The sequence below is a fragment of the Diadema antillarum genome, unplaced genomic scaffold (assembly GCF_040938485.1).
Source record: "Diadema antillarum isolate AM-2024a unplaced genomic scaffold, OU_Dant_1.0 seq00000266_RagTag, whole genome shotgun sequence".
Lineage (NCBI taxonomy): Eukaryota > Metazoa > Echinodermata > Echinoidea > Diadematoida > Diadematidae > Diadema > Diadema antillarum.
Genome location: NW_027271303.1, coordinates 26,611 through 43,389, shown reverse-complemented (window position 1 = coordinate 43,389; position 16,779 = coordinate 26,611). Strand labels below are relative to the sequence as shown.

The following is a 16,779-nucleotide window of genomic DNA, read 5'->3' as shown; positions in this document are numbered from 1 at the left end:
CACAGATTTACACACACCTTTTTTGCATTACACAAAAACACACTCGCATGCTACATACTACACAAATTGTTAAAGGTGAATTAAGTTTTGAATTGAAGACAAACGATTTGGCAGCAATGTACAGTGTAGGTAAAATTCTTAGCAGGAGATCAGAATATCCATGAGTATACATTTGGTTTGTTGCTATTTGTATCTGCTGCTTTTCCATCTTTAACTGGGCATCACTTTGTTTAACCCTTCATCTCCTAAAATGTTATAATTCCCCATAGGGTAAATGTATGTCACACACAGTCTCTGTGAGCGATGGGTTAATGGAATCAAAACCCCTCTTTCAGTGCACCGACCCCACTTCCTGGGGACACTTCAAACAAGGCTGTCAGTTTTTCCACTGAACATGCACCTCGTGCTAAATTATGCCACTTTAATCCTAAAAAGACTGGGGAGGGGCCTAAAAGGCCCCCCCCCTCGACATTTTCCGCGATTACTCTGCAACACGCAATGCTCTCGCCGCGATGCTCTATGACTTTTTTCTTTCAAGTTTCGCACATTTTGACACCAAATTTGTGACGCCCAGGGGTACGGTTCTGAAGTTACATAACATCTTATACATGCGTGTGAGGCCGAAAATGGCTCAAAAATGTGATTTTGTGTACAAAGTCAATGCAAATTGAGTTTTTTCACATGGTTCATATAAATATGCTTATTTTTACTCTCAATGGCTAAAATCAGTTTGTTTTAGGAGTATTATGTTTCAAAAAGTGTCTGCCACATATTCTGTTAAAAAAACAAAACAAAAACAAAAGGTCGAAAAAACAAAGAAATACATAAGAAATTCATGAAACAATAAAATAAATAAGAAATTAATTTTGTTACCGATTTTTTTTTTCAAGTGCATTTGCTAAGAATGCCACAAAGAATAATTGGACCAAAAATGAGCACTTTTGGAGCTTTATTTACTGATTTAGATCAAAGAGTCTGATTTCTCGCATAACTTAGCATAATTAATCAAAAATAAAATAAAAGAAGACTATTTCGAAAATTTGAATATACAATCTAGTTGATTATATCGCACACTACCATTGTGCAAAGTTTCGCAGTGATCGCGCGATCCACTGCCGAGATCTTAAGGGGGGTCTTTTTAGGGTTAAAGGACATCGTCAAACATGTGTGCCCATGGCGCTTCCTTTTGGTAATACATGTATCACAATTTTTTTTTTTCTGCATGGTTGAAGAATAATGTCTCTCAACATCTTGTAGGAAATCTTATGATACTCACCCCAAAGCATTTAAAACAGAAATGAAAAAGTAACCTCATATCACTGAGAATACACTCCCCTTTTGTACTGAGAATAAAGGTTGCATTTTTTTTTTTTTCAGGATCCGAAGAAATTCACTGGAAATCTGTAGCATTGTTTGCCACTCTATCATAAAGAAGTTTCCAGTTTTATCATTCTGAGGAAAGGTCTGTACAGTATTACCTACCTGGAAATTTAGACTTTTCATCTCTCGCACCATCAATTTGCAAGATACTGTGTGATCATACATACATGTACTTGAACTATGCATAGTACAATCACCTTATAGCGGGATACCTAGAAATTTTCCTTGGAAGAGAGGATCTTATATTGCACAATACAAGAACAACAGTAACAACAAGCGGTGCATGTGGATGGATAGATGAATACAGAATGGACAGATGGACAGCCAGGTGGTTATCATTAAGGGGTAGTTTGTGGTGGGGGTGTTAAGGTGAATAAATTGTAGAAAGGGTGAATAAATATCAAGATAAGCTTAATGCTGTGTGGCAGTGAACTTACTAAAAAACATGACACCTTAACCCTATTCCAACCAGGGGGGGGGGGTCAAACTGACCCCCCCTCCACATTTCGCGTCATGATTCCGCAACGCGCAAAGAATTTGCCGCGTCGTTGCGGATAATAAACAATAAAAAACAAAAGAAACTGATTTTGATTGTGCTATTTTTTAACAAGAAAATTGTTTAATGTGTCTTGAGGAACTCTTACACAAAAATCTAGCAATCATTCAGTCTTTTTAATGGAGTTATAGGTGAAAATATGATTTCATGTGTAAATTTGCATAATTAATTTACTAAAAATAGAAAATCAAAATTTTTCTTTTGTATGACCACGTAATCTTGTAGTTGAGTTGACATCCAGCTCTATCTTCAGGCAAAATTTTGCGGTGATCGCGCGATCGGCGGCCGAGATCTGAAATTGACCCCCCCCCCCTCCCAGTAAAAACTTGATCTCAAATAGCCCAGTTAAAATAGGGTTAAGGGGCAGTTTGTGGTGGGGGTGTAAAGATGAATAAATTGTAGAAAGGGTGAATAGATATCAAGATAAGCATAATGCTGAATGGTGTGGCAGTGGACTTACTAGTACTCAAAAACATGACACCCTAAGTCTAGACCTTGCACAATGCATACATGTGCATTATCGGAAAAGATGTTTTATTTATTGTAGAAAGTCCCTTAACACCCACGAGTGAAAATGTGAAGCTGTCAATGCATGGTTTATAGTTCAGGGAAACCTGACTATGAGATTGTTGGGACCACTGATTGAATCGTGCTATAACTGGTATCTTGTTACAAATGTACTAAACACAGAAACGGAAAACCGGGACTGCCAAATCACCATGTTAAAAGCAGCACCTTATTGAAAGAGAGTTCGTTACAACGGGATTTTCCTGTATCAGGACACGACAGAAAAAAACACAGTTCAAGCAATCACTGGCTCTGTGCTGTGCATCGGATCTGAGAAGTCTTTGTTATCTGTAGAAAGGTCATGGGGTGACTGAGTCTGGTCTTGTTGGATATGGTTGTCATTTCCAGATACATGAACATCATCTGCAGAAGCATCTCTGTGAATGTCTTCACTTGAGATTACTTGGCCTTTGTCGTTTGTAGAATCCGACTGGAGAGATTCCGGTGGGATGTTCTCTGAAGGCGAACTTGCTGGAGGAGGCGCGTGGGAATCTGACCTGGAGGGTGTTGAGGTGTGGGAATCTGCAACCTTGAGGGTGGCATCCTGGTACCGCCCTGTTTCCGTGGCGATGGGGACGCCTCCGAAGCTGGCATCGGTGGGCTCCCCGTTGCCGCCCGATGAGGAGAGAGAGTGATGGGAGCCCGGACGGGCGGATGCATCTGATGACAGAATGGGCGTGGCCTCGTTGGGTCTTTGTGAATCCTTGGGAACCAGGAGACAATCGGTCACCAATGCACTGCGAAGTCTCTCGAGCCGCGTGGAGTTGAATTTGTTATCGTAGAATGGAATGAAGAAGAGGATCTGGAAAGAATAAAGATTGATGTAGGGCCTGACTTGACATTTTATTTTCCTTTATCATACAAATAATGCCCAGAGGAGAGTCAGTTAGTGAGGAAGATGTAGCTTACTAAAAGGTATTTACAAAGGTACAGACATGTTGCACGACATTTGGAATATCCGAGACTGCATTACATCTCCACCACTAACATCACAAGCTTAAATCTGTGCATTATTTGTTTCATAATATGGTTTATGAACTATGATATCAGATAGTGAAACTTTGTACATCAGAACTATTATATCAACTGGTAAAACTTTGCATTTCAATACAGTGGGGCTGCTCTTCTATAGGCTGTGCATAAGATTCAAAGTGGTTGCCTGCGTTCATGCCGTGCACACATCAGCTATAGTTGGCTGTACAGGACAATTGGTTAATTGCCATAAATACGATAACATGCAGTGCAGATATGCTTTTTTTATTGCACACTTCTTGCACCACCATGCATTGGCTAAAAATAAAGAAAGTACATATAACTAATTTCAGCACTTTTCATTGGCTACATTCTTAAACCCAGTTTATCATTACCCTGGCATGTGTTCATCGGTGTAGATTTTGATTTGCAAAGGGTAGTCTGGCATAAAGAGAATACACGTGACTTATTTGGGTGCTTCTAGTTGGCGATATTCTTAACCACATTCTATAAATCAATTCATCATTGTGTGTTCATTTGTGCACATTCTGATTTGTCATGGTCAATCTGGCAGCTGCTGCTTAAAGGGATGGTAGCATTTTGGTTGTGATGAGACTTCAGGTTTCCAACTTTTTTTGTGAGATAAAGAGAAATCTCTCTGGAAATATGAAAGAGCATACAATTCTAAAAGGAAATCAAAGTTTACTTGATGAAAATTGGTTTTGAAATGGCTGGGATATAAAAAAAAAACAAAACACAACAAAGAGGTTCTAATAAAAGGTGGAACCCACCTTTTATTAGGGCCTCTTTGTTTTACTTCAATTTTCATTTTTATTTTATATATCTCAGCTATTTTAAAACCACTTTTTTATCAAATAAGCTTTGAATTCCTCTCAGAATTGTAGCCCTTTAACATTTCATAAGTGGTCTCTAATTATCTTGCAGGAAGTTAAAATCTGAATCCCCCATCTCAACCAAAACTAGACCATCCCTTTAATTCCTACATTTATGCAAGAGAGAAATGGGGAGAGAGATATAGAGATAGATAGACAGATAGATAGATAGATAGATAGACAAGATAGATAGATAGATAGTTAGATAGATAGATAGATAGACAGAGAGAGACAGATAGATAGATAAGATAGATAGATAGACAGATAGATAGATAGATAGATAGTTAGATAGATAGATAGATAGATAGAGAGATAGAGAGATAGATAGATAGAGAGAGAGAGAGATAGATAGATAGATAGGTAGATAGTTTGATAGATAGATAGATAGATAGATAGAGAGAGAGAGACAGATAGACAGATAGATAGAGAGAGAGATACAGACAGATAGATAGATAGAGAGAGATAGATAGATAGATAGATAGATAGTTTGATAGATAGATAGATAGATAGAGAGAGACAGATAGACAGATAGACAGATAGATAGAGAGAGAGAGAGACAGATGGATAGATAGATAAATAAATAGATAGATATAGATAGATAGATAGATAGATATAACGATAGATAGACAGATATATAGATAGATAGATAGGTATATACAGAGAGACAGAGAGTCAGAAAGTCAGTAGGGCGAGTTTAATTACATTGTACCTCCGCGAAGAAGGTTATGTTTTTGTCGGCATTGGTTTGCTTGTCTGTGTGCACAATAAGTCAAAAAGTTGTGAATGGATTTAAATGAAACTTGCAGGAAAAGTTGAAAATAACACAAGGAACAACCAATCAAATTTTGTTAGTGATCAGGGATTTTTATGAATTTTTGAAGGTTTTTTTGTTAATCTTTTGGCAAATAGGGTCAATGAACTTGGGAGTTCAAGCTGCACATACTTGAGGTTTGCATAATGTGCACTAAAGTGTGTGCTATGCTCAAGGGGTCACACAGCAGGAAGCTATTAACTCTTTATGTGCCATGGTGGAAACCCCCCCGTGTGCCACATTATTCTGAGACACCAAAGTAGTCATGCGTTGAGAAAATATTCTGTTTTTCGAATCGATATTACATTGTACTTTTATAGATTTATGTTAAATTGTAGACGAAGTGCACAAAGTTGTAGAGAAAATGCCAAGGTTGGCATTAATGTAAATTCTACGACAAATCTTTAATTGCTTTTTTTTTTCAAATGCCCAGCAGCTACATTACTGTAAACGTATGACTTTTGTACACAAAGCAGTGAAAGAAACGTAGAATTTGCACACAAATCCAGTATGAAACACTGTTTGTTAGTCATTCACCACATAAAATGCAAGCTATAGACGAGAGGAACGCAATCGCCAGAAACGCCTTAATTGTACTGTGGCATTTGGCGATTTATCGATCAGTTTGGGCGGGTTTGTGCGTTTGAGCGGAATATGCGAAGTTGTCACGCCGTGGACTGAGTCGGACGTGCGAACGTGGCACATAAAGAGTTAAATGAGGTTAACACTAGGCTTCCTTATCATTGAAAATTTGGACAATTTTTAGCATGTGCTTACAGTATATGGGTAGAAATGATCTGCTTGGCAGAGGTTTGTGCTCTCTGAGTGCTTTTCTAAAAATTTAGTTTAAAATGAATTGCATTGCATGCAAAACTATACCAAGACATAGTGTTGCCTAAATATTTGTGTGATATCTTGGCAATGACAGAGATATCAAGGGCTGTAGAGGAGAGCTAAGCTGGGCTGTTTTCATATCACTATCAAACTATCAAAAGCTTTGCAGATCATGGTGGTGTACCACATCCAATGGTGGAAGACCCATTACTTAACACATACTTTACCTCATGCGGGACAGTACATGCATAGCCCCATCTATGCATACACATTTTTAAAGTCAGGCACTTTCTCGATAGATAGGTAGGTGAAATTTATTTGCAGTGAATGATTTCTCATCAAAAATATAAATGAATACATATCAAACTGACAAACAATAACTTTGTTGACTGAGAATGATAAGGGTGTTAAGTTGCCACTAAAGCCATACTATTCAAGGGACCTTAACACCCTTCTCATTCTCAGCCGACGACCTGGTGTCTATCATATCTTAACTATAAAACTAAATAAACAAATATAATGATTATTAAAGAAAGAAAGAAATAAAAATATGGATAAATAGTCAAATAGACTTAAGAGAACACTCAGGCTATGTATTCAACCATGACTATATTTTGCACACTTGCTGAGCAGAAGCAGAGGTTATAAACATCAGTGAATGGGGTGCAACGATATTGGCTGCTGGACGAAAACTTAATAATATGCAGAAAGCACAAGTAAGAAGAAGAGGCTGTGTTTTACAATGGGCGATATGACAGCAGTTGCAAGCGGTACACACAAAACACAACTGATTATTCACCTCGTGCACAAAATGGTAAAGAAATCTACTTTGACTTCTGTAATTCACAAGCACCGGCCATAGATTTCCGCAATCGCGACAGCCGCCTCGCATTTAGCCCAATGTCAAGAAAGGGAAAAAAAAACAGCAGCTGAAAAATAGGGGAAAAAAATTGAAGAGAGTGAAGAGGAGAAAAAAAATATGTCACTTTAAGTCATCGACTCATTTCAGCAGTAGAAAAGTAAGGTACACGTACATGGATTTCATTATGACATTAGCATGAAAAAGTCTCCCCTTGGTGGCAGAGATATCAATGACACCTGTCTGGGCAGACGACAGTTTGATCTAAATTCTTTTCTGTCTCTGGAGGTATGATTAGCATGTACACATCACGGAAGAAGCCTAAGCGAGTTGAGATAATGAAAGCTTATAACAAATCGTCTAAAAACAGGAATTTCTGTGTAAAAATGTGAGTATCTGCTATTTTATGCCTCCACAATGAAGTGTCGCTGAAGGCATCATGTTTTCGGGTTGTTTTCATCTATTTCTCTGTATACACACCAAGGATCCCAGGAGAGTCCTTGAGAGCGCGTAAAACCATATGAAACATTTATAAATGAATATAACTTTTCTACCTTCTTTTACTATATGTTGGAAATCTGCTTCTCCCTCTGGTGGTCACAGAGGAAAAAAAAATTTTTTTGTTGTATAATAATGTCTCTAATTTGCATATTGCCTGGAGTGAATATAAATGTCCTATTGTAATATAAAATATATTTGCAATATGGTTACCTTGCAAACATTCACAAACATTTATTCAGAGCACAAATGTTAGTATATATGCACTCTTGATAATACCAAGCATCGCTGGTGATGAAAACAAGAATTACATGTTTTTTTGTCCTTTTGTTGGCAAATGCTTGTGTTTGTGTCATTCACCATGTCTCTGCCTCGACTGTTTGCTGTCAATAAACATGCTGCTCATACCAGAGCAGTATCAAAGTTCAAGACTCAGTATCCAAGTTCAACAGCACAAAAGCTTCGTAGCACCAAATACCATGGCTGAACTTCCTCTTTGTCCATGCATACCTAATATGTCTATCTGTTGAGAGCCAAGTTTAAATCTCGTCTCGTGAACGTGAGTCAACAGGAGAGAGAATCATGAATGTTAAAGGTCATCCAGTTATATTTTGTACATGCCATGGGCCATGATTTACACACATTCACACACACACAGACAGACACACACACACATATACACTTTTGGCAAAAAGAGGGAGAAAAGAAAGAGAAAAAGATCTTTCTTCGTCTTTTTTTTCTTTCTAGTAAACAAAACAAACTGATGAGAAACAATGCTAAACTACAACCCTCTCCCCCTGTTCAGGATTTCTAGTGATTTGATCCTCATCTCCATCCCCCCCCCCCTCCTTCACACCCCCATTGGTGGTCCTGAGCCCCATCAGGGCCCCATCAGGGCCCCACCAGCCCTAGGCACCAACTACATACACAGCACTTGCAAGCATTCATTCCTGTTTCGGTGTCATACTCACAACATTGAAGAGGAAGCAGAGGGGGACCCAAGTTGGCAGGAACCCGCTGGAGAATGAATGGCACTAAAAAGACAGAAATCAAAGAAAAAAGATGGAAAATGTATCATATCAACGGTTATCTTTGTTGATATCAAAATCATATGGTATAATCAAACATGACAATAAGAAGAATAAACTCACGTACCATTCGTACATGAGGGAAAAAGAATGAAATTCTGATTTGCTGCAAGCCACTTCTAGAATCATTGTAATATCAACAGAAATACCATGTGAAAATTAATTCCTAGAAGACATCAGCATACTATGTAACTGGCAGAGTGCCTCATACACAAATATGCACATGTTGGACTATGCTCTCATCACACATTTCTTCCTCAATTTACATTCCACTCTTCCTCATCAACATTCCAGAGGTTCAGTCCTGTGCGAGCCCATAGAAATTGAAACATCAAGAAATGTGAAAAAAAAACACTTTTATTTTGTTGCAACAGTAACCACAGGCTGTATGGTCTACTGTCAAATCAAAAGTATGGCAGTATAGAAATGCTACGTGACAGTGCGATGAGCAAAGCATTTTCAAGCAGCTACCTCACTAATACCACTAAATCCTTTTTTAGCCGAAGGACACTCGTCCTATCATTTTTAAATTATGTTCACCAAATGACATAGTCCCAGCCCTGGCTGTCACCACTGGACTGCTTTGAGCACACTTGAAGTCACTCCAATTTTGGAAACATTCATCGATCATTGTTGCTGGAGTGAAATAACAGTGTCTCTACTGAAGTGTTTTTGTCAACAAAGTCTGTTTTTAGCAACAAAAGTCATATTACATATTTCCATACCATACATTCACAATCTCATCAATTTTACTGCAAACACTGTACATGTACACTCTTGCACAACCCACTTGTGCCAGTGTTTTCTCACACATCTTACTTTCATGATAGAACAAGAAATCTGGAGGATCAGGCTAACATAAGACACTCACTGAACAGCATTCCACAGCATTAGTAGAAATAGCTCCCAATGCCTGAAGGTCAGATTAACCCACTGAGGACGAGTCCCGAGTATACTCAGGCAAGTGTCTATGGGAAATGTGTGTTGTAGCAAAATCACACCGTCCTCAACGGGTTAAGGGGAAAAGTAGCTTGTACTATGCTACATGTACCTTCTCCGCCTGCCCCCCCCCCCCCACCCACCTCCCCAACCCAACTGAATAGCATTTCATAGTGCAGGCATTAGTAGAAAAGCTTCCAGTGGCTGAAGGTCAAATTAAGGAGAAAAGTGGCTTTGCCCAATAAGACTGGCAAAGGATTGAGAAGTTAAAGATCGCGAGGTTTTTGCGATCTTTTGTTGTGCGGTCACACTGGCAGCCATACTTGGATCAAGAAGTTTGGGTCATTGACATGTGCGTGCAAGAAAGAAGAAAGAGCGTGTCGTCTGATGGCTAGTGATTGTGATGTAACAATGCACACTGTACATGACAAAGGGCCTCGCACTTCGGAGACACCGCCCGCAAACAGATTGAGAAGTTTGTCGGGAGTGAAGGAAATATCCCTAGTTGGAGTGGTAAGATTTGCGAGAAGTTTTGCGAGAAGTTTGCGGTCACACTGGCAAAACTTCGAGATCTTAAAGATCGTGAACTTGATCTCCTTGATCTTTTGCCAGTCTGACCGAGCCTAATGACACCTTCTCCCTCCTACCCCATGACACAGGTCTGCCAACATTCCCACATCCAAATCAGGGAGATTGCACACAGCAATCAGGGAGATATCTGTGTGTTACATGCATTTCAATGGGTGAAAATAATTCCCAAATCAGGGAGATTCTCATATTCTCGTATTCAGACATGAACAGATTTTGACATTTTCAGGGAGACTCCTGCAGAATCAGGTAGACTTGGCAGCTAGCTCTGCATGACAGCTCCTCCCGCCTCCCCCCTCCTGACCTCAAATGGAACTCTTCTCTAACTGACCTTAGCTTCTACTCCTCCATTGGCGCCATCCCTGAACTCAATCTCCACGACATCCAGCCACTCCGCCCACGTCCAGTTGAAGATCTGGACTCTGTGCTTCTCTTTGTCGACCTGGTGTTGAGACGAATATCATGAATTATGAAAAAAGGGTATACCACAAAGAGAAACTCAGGTATCACCTTTAAAAAGCGATCAATCAACAATCATTAATGTCATAATCAGAGAGAGCTATAGAAAGAGTAGGAACTAACCCTCTGATTTCAGCCACTTTTCTTGTATACACTGACTTTAAATGTCTTACATGAAATATGACGTGTCCTGTAGATGAGGTTCCACATTCTTGTCCAACCTTTGAAAAGTTGGTCAAGTGCACAGCTAATAGAAGCCTGGATGTTCTTTGACTTACTAATACTCCAAATGTATGGCACCTTCACTAACCTTTGATGACAGAAACATGTCAGACATTTATGTGAAAGATCTAGGACCAAAATTACTTTGTGTGGTCTGACACATGAATTCAAACTAAAGATTACAAGTGAACTTGCTATTTGATGAATAAAATAAAGCAAAGCAAAACAAACAAACAACCTAACCAAAAAAAAAAATATCAAACAGTACTAAACATATAACACACAATCGTTACAGGAAGAAAATAAAGACAGAATGGATGGCTAAATAAGCATTGTATCATTTCAATTCAGATCAAGAAACTGAATTCCAATAGCAAGACAAAGTTGATAAAATTTGTACAAATAAATGAATGATATAGGGCCTGTAAAGAATCAAACATGGACTTGTCGAAATTGTCATTTGATGTTGACCAGATGGAATTGAGTAGTTAATGCTATTTCTGAGCTTGATTTCTGTGATCAAGCACTCAGTGACTGTTGAGAACTAGGTTTCAAGTTGCAGGCTAGGATAAGAATTTATAAATATAATTCAAGTACCTTGGTAATTTTGTATGTTGTACGCGGGTCAGCTTCCGCTACCCTGTCTACCGCTTGGACAAGCTCCTCAGTCAGTTGGTCAGCTGTAGCACTCAGTGACACCCACCTATGAGATGAAATGATAAATACAATTTTTATGGGGGGGGGGGGGTGCGCTCTTGACGACATTTTGTACACTATACTGCACAATTAGCATTATGTGTGCCTTCTCTTTTGATGTCTGCTGCAAATCATGCATCAGGTTGTCATGCATGGAGGAATAATAATTCTGTATATTTTGAAACTTGTTTCAGGAATAACGTCTGTCTGCCCCCTTTATAGTGGCAAGGCAAAACAATGTTGAATACATCACATACCTGGTAAGTTGTTAAACTGTCCTGGGGATAATTCAGGATGTGAAGGCAGATTTGAGAGTGGAAGTGATCCATAATTGCTGGGATGATGCACCTAAAATTTACTTCAAGCATAGCTTCTTCTTGTGCAGAGTAATCTAAAGCTGAGGTAGTATGTGAGTTGCATAAACAATCAAACTGATCAAGTTGAAAACCACTGTTGAAAACCACCACAGCTGTGATCGAGAATGATCAGGATATTACTCATGACATCACATATGCCAATATTTCACGAGGTTTTTATTTTTCGCGAGTCAGCTGCAATTCGTGAAATTAAAGACCCGCGAAAAAAATTGACTCTCATCCCAATATGAATGTGATGTACGTGTATTTTCCGTTCAGTTCAGGACTCCAAGATCACGAATTTAACCACTCGCAAAATCATCGGGAAGTCTTGATTCACAAAAATTTAGACTTGCTAAATATATGGCTTTTACAGTAATTTATAAATCATGTGCATTTTGCACATATCCGAGAGGCTGAATTAAATACCGGTAGCGTCGGTACTTAATAATAGACACCAAACATTCCTTTATACTGCACTTTAATGCTAGAATGATGAAATTAATGTGAGCACCGACGAGAATTCTGTTTTTAGCAGACGTAATTTTAGAGTAGAAGGAATTTTTAAGCAACATCACTTGTGCTACAAATAGGATAAAATCAAAAATTCACAGCATTGTCATATAACATATAATTGTCACAAGTTTGTATGCCACAGCTGTAAACATTCTTATTATATATATTCCCACATCAAAGTCGAGAGATGCCGGGAAGCTTTCACATCAGGGAGATACCTAACAGCACTGGCGACCCAAACGCATTCTGGTTACAGAGTTCTGGGGTTATGCGTGCAGCGGTGACACCAACACGTCGCTGTTACTGGTTACAGCACCCCGGGGTTATAGGAGAGACCCAAATGCAACATGCATCTCAAATGGTAACAGACCATTAGGGCCAGGGAGGCTCTTGAGTTTTAATATTTGTGTCGAGATTTAGGGTTTCTAAATTCTAGTGACTAGTCTAAACTAGGATACTAGTAAAAGTACTTAATTTTTTTCAGGGCAACTCCTGCAGAATCAGGGAGACTTTGCAGGTTTGCATAATCATACATTGTAGTAGACACCACTTGTTGTGCCCGCCTGTAATTATATTGATTATGGCTGAGGCATGATCCTGAGCTGCATGTGGCGGGGCCGCACCCGACCCCGGCCCGGATTCCTATAGCTACCCTGGCTGGATAGATAACAATGTCGACTGTTTGGCGTTGGCGTTGGCGTTGTGCTTCATATTCAAACGCTATGACTAACTTCATTTTACTAGTTCCATCAATGCCAATGATCACGAAAGATCATCACTGATGAGGACTGCATGTATATCTTCTAGTGTAATTGAAATGCACGATTAGATTCTTCAAGCATTTTTAGTTTGGAGGGGTTATTTTGCAGTGACTTACTGTTCTCTGTGACTATGCAGTCTGTTCAAACCGGGTATCCATATTGCCGGTCTCAGGAAGGCTTGGATTGGGCTTTGGATAGCACTCAAGAAACAGGGCGCCATTTCTCTTCCTTTTTCACCTCAGATACTCCTCTGAAAAGATTAAATTAACTTGTTGCTCCGCACTTGCTTAGCTCAATGTTATTCAGCCGGGTACAACCGACATGGCATGGTTTTGTGAGCTGTTACGTAAACCGTCAATCTTGCATTCTTAATTAATTCTACGTGCGAACTCTACGGACGCTGCGTGTACCCGCCCGCCCGCGCGCTGGCTTGGTGCATATCGCGATCGCGCATACTGTACACGTAGAAATAAGATAAGTATCAGGTGACCAGAAGCTGTCAGGTGGCAGAACTTTCCCCTGTGCGTAGAAACTGCCACGCCCACTTTTTCTCTTTCCTTGTTGTTGTTGTTTTTTTTGTTCTGCCGTTAAAAACGTGTATTCACTGTTCATACATACTCTCTTCTTTCTTCGTTCGTTATCATCAGCTTGTTAATCATGAAGACTAGCTAAGTTGTTATTTTATCCTTTTTAGTATAATTAACTACGATCTGCACCTATATAGGCCCTATAAGTGTCTATTGATCTGAACCCTAAAATTGAACCCAACTATCTAAAGAACAAATAAACAATGACTACCATGGACTTAACAACATATAAATGCTAAAATTATAGAATTGAAGAGTTTTACTTCCAATCTGATTGAGATATCTTCCTATTAAAGTTCTTTAACAAAAAAACAAAAACAAAACAAAACAAAGCAAAACAAAGCAAAACAAAGCTGTAAAAAATTGTCTTGATTGGAAAATATAACTCAGAACTCCTAGGGGACTGTCAAGTGTTACATAAAACTAGATTATATAGACAAGGTGAAATCTTTTGTCATACAGTTATTATCACATGATCTATATGAATGCACATTGTTTCATTCTGACCCCATCATCTAGCTGGCAGTCAAGTCCCGGAATTTATCACATACTTAATGTGATGTCACTGCATGCTTGCGGTATGATGATTTTGATCCTCGTTGCATAATAGTCATATGATTGCATTATAGCTGAAAACCAAACAGTTCATCTTTTATAGACTATTTAATACACAAACAATTGTAACTTAATTTGTTCGCGGCTGTGAAAACCCTAAAAACAGGTAAAAAGTGGAATATATTTGAAGAGATACTCCCCTCCATATTGTTGACTTTCATAAAAAGAATACTAATCAGAAGTGATTAATATAAAAATTTATCTGAAGACAATGAAGAGTTTGTTCGCAAAAACCAATAAGTCCATTTTTGAAGATTTTGAAGTACGGTCTCTGTCATAAAGTACAAAATAATACCTTTTAAATGATATATTGGTCACTAGATACAAAGGTACATTTTTGAAGTTATGGTCAAAAGAAGCAAAAATTTTCTTATTATTCTCTTTATTTTTCTTGACCTTTAATCGCAAATATCTCCATTTGGCAAATATGGACTTATCGGTTTTTGCAAACAAACTCTTCAAATATAGAAGTTTTACAAAATCAGGTGACATCAGTTGCAATTGGTAATAATGAATGAATAAACCGTTTCTGTATTGTATTAAATTTACAGATTTTTTTCTTTCATACAACCGATTAATAAAGCATTTCATTCAACTGCTCCCTCCTGTTAAGTCCTAAGGAATAGTTCATTTCTGTAATTTATTGTAATTCATGGATGTTTCTTTTCCTACAGCTTAGTAATGAAGCATTTCATTCACCCCGGCTCCCTCCCATTAGTCCCATCGGCAGGAATTCACTTTATTATAATATATATATAATAATGTTAAAGAGCTGGTAATGTTAAAAGATTATATGGATTGAAAAGATTATTTTGATAGAAATACAAGATGAACAAGAAATAGATCCATTATTCTATATATCTTTGCACATCTCATTCCAAGTATTCTCTTCTGTCTCTTTCTATCTCTCTTGCTATATCCTTCCTACCCCTTTTGTGTTTCTCTCTCTCCGTCTCCATACACAAATGTTTGATATATCTTATGTCATCACTGCCTAATTTTTTTTTCAGTACATGTATAAATGAAATTTGAAAGTTGTTGGAGAAGTATAATGATTTGTGTATTTTTGATATATTTTAGTCTATAAGTTTGTGTATGCATATGTGATGGTGACATGAAGACTATGTTTAATTTTTCTTGTAGCTCTTTCAATGTGTATGTATAAGTTAAAGTGTATTTGATTAATTTTGCTATTTTGGTCATCAGGTGTCTTTTATATGTGTATATATAATTGTGTAGTTTTATATTTTTATCGTAGAATGATTGTATGATTATGTATGTTGTTATAGAATGAAATATGATATTGTACAAAATTCTGCAATTCAGCCATCTTCATGGCTGCAAATGAATTTTTAAATAAACCATTACCATTACCATTACCATTATTGTTGCTATAATAGGTAGGGTAAGACTCTGGCAAGCCTTAGTGATTGTTAAGAGCGACTTGTGTGAAAAAAGCATGCACAAAATCTGAATACAGAGATCAGTCTACTCTTCTTCTTCTTCTGTTGTATAATGTAATAAAACGGGGTGGGTGAGGGGTATTGAAATTAGGTAATGCAATGTCATGGCCTCACAAGGCTCCGTGTGATGTGAATGCTGGTATAGAAAATATGAAAATGAAATCATATTTGAGAATATAATCCCTCTTTCGAGAATCACCATTGTTTAATCATTGCAGGGTTGAATAATTTGATGTGAAGGGCATAATTTCTTTGATTTCATTGCAAATGGAAGACTTATGAGGGAATGGCATCATCACATCATTTGACTTCGATTTGTGTTAGTATCAGGCAACAAACACGATGCAAAAGCATTTACGGTCCATGTTTTCTTCTTTGTTGTTCTATACTTTAATGAACCCTCTAATGTTTTGTTTGACCGAGGCATACTTGTTTGAGTAAAGTGCACTTACCATGGAATTTCTATATAACAACTGCAACCTACAATGTCCTTGAAACCTGCTTGGACCCTTATGCAAACATTTCCAGTGCAACTCAAGAGCACCATTGCACTTGCAATACAAACAAATTCATACACTACATACCCCCCCCCCAAAACACACACACACACACACACACACACACACACACACACACACACACACACACACACACACACACACACACACACACACACAGATAGATAGACACACAGACAGATATGTAAGCAGCAACAAGTTCATGTAATGAAAATTCATTAATCACGAACAGAATTTAATGCAAGGATGGATTTTTTGAAATCTTTTATTTTCAAAAGATTCATACATATACAATTCAAATGCTATTTCTTGTGCCTCTGGTACACAAATAATCTTTATGTCTTTTTCTTCTGTTCGACAGATATAGATATGCAAGCATTTTTCACTGAACTTAAGATGAATGAGTTAAAATATGCATTAAAGAGATCTCTTCATACACAATAATGTACAGGTGTATTTCAAAAGGCCATTCTAAACAAGAGTTACAGTCCATTTTCTGCTGTCCATAAAAATTTGTGAGCTACATTTAGAGGAGGAAATTCTGAAAAGCTGGAATGAGTCTTCCCCTTTTGCGGGATTGTTGTTCCCTTGATTCCTTCTG

At 38.1% G+C, this 16,779-nt stretch overlaps 1 protein-coding gene across 1 annotated transcript; it reads right to left on the bottom strand.

The window, feature by feature from the left end:
- Positions 1–2,738: 2,738 nt before the first annotated feature.
- Positions 2,739–13,376, bottom strand: LOC139729854 (uncharacterized). The gene is made up of 5 exons (XM_071640778.1): positions 13,112–13,376; positions 11,264–11,369; positions 10,317–10,427; positions 8,342–8,404; positions 2,739–3,305 (listed from the first exon to the last, which is right to left on the bottom strand). Exons 1-5 carry the CDS (start codon positions 13,213–13,215, stop codon positions 2,739–2,741), a joined length of 951 nt encoding a protein of 316 aa, XP_071496879.1. The 5' UTR covers positions 13,216–13,376.
- Positions 13,377–16,779: the final 3,403 nt, after the last annotated feature.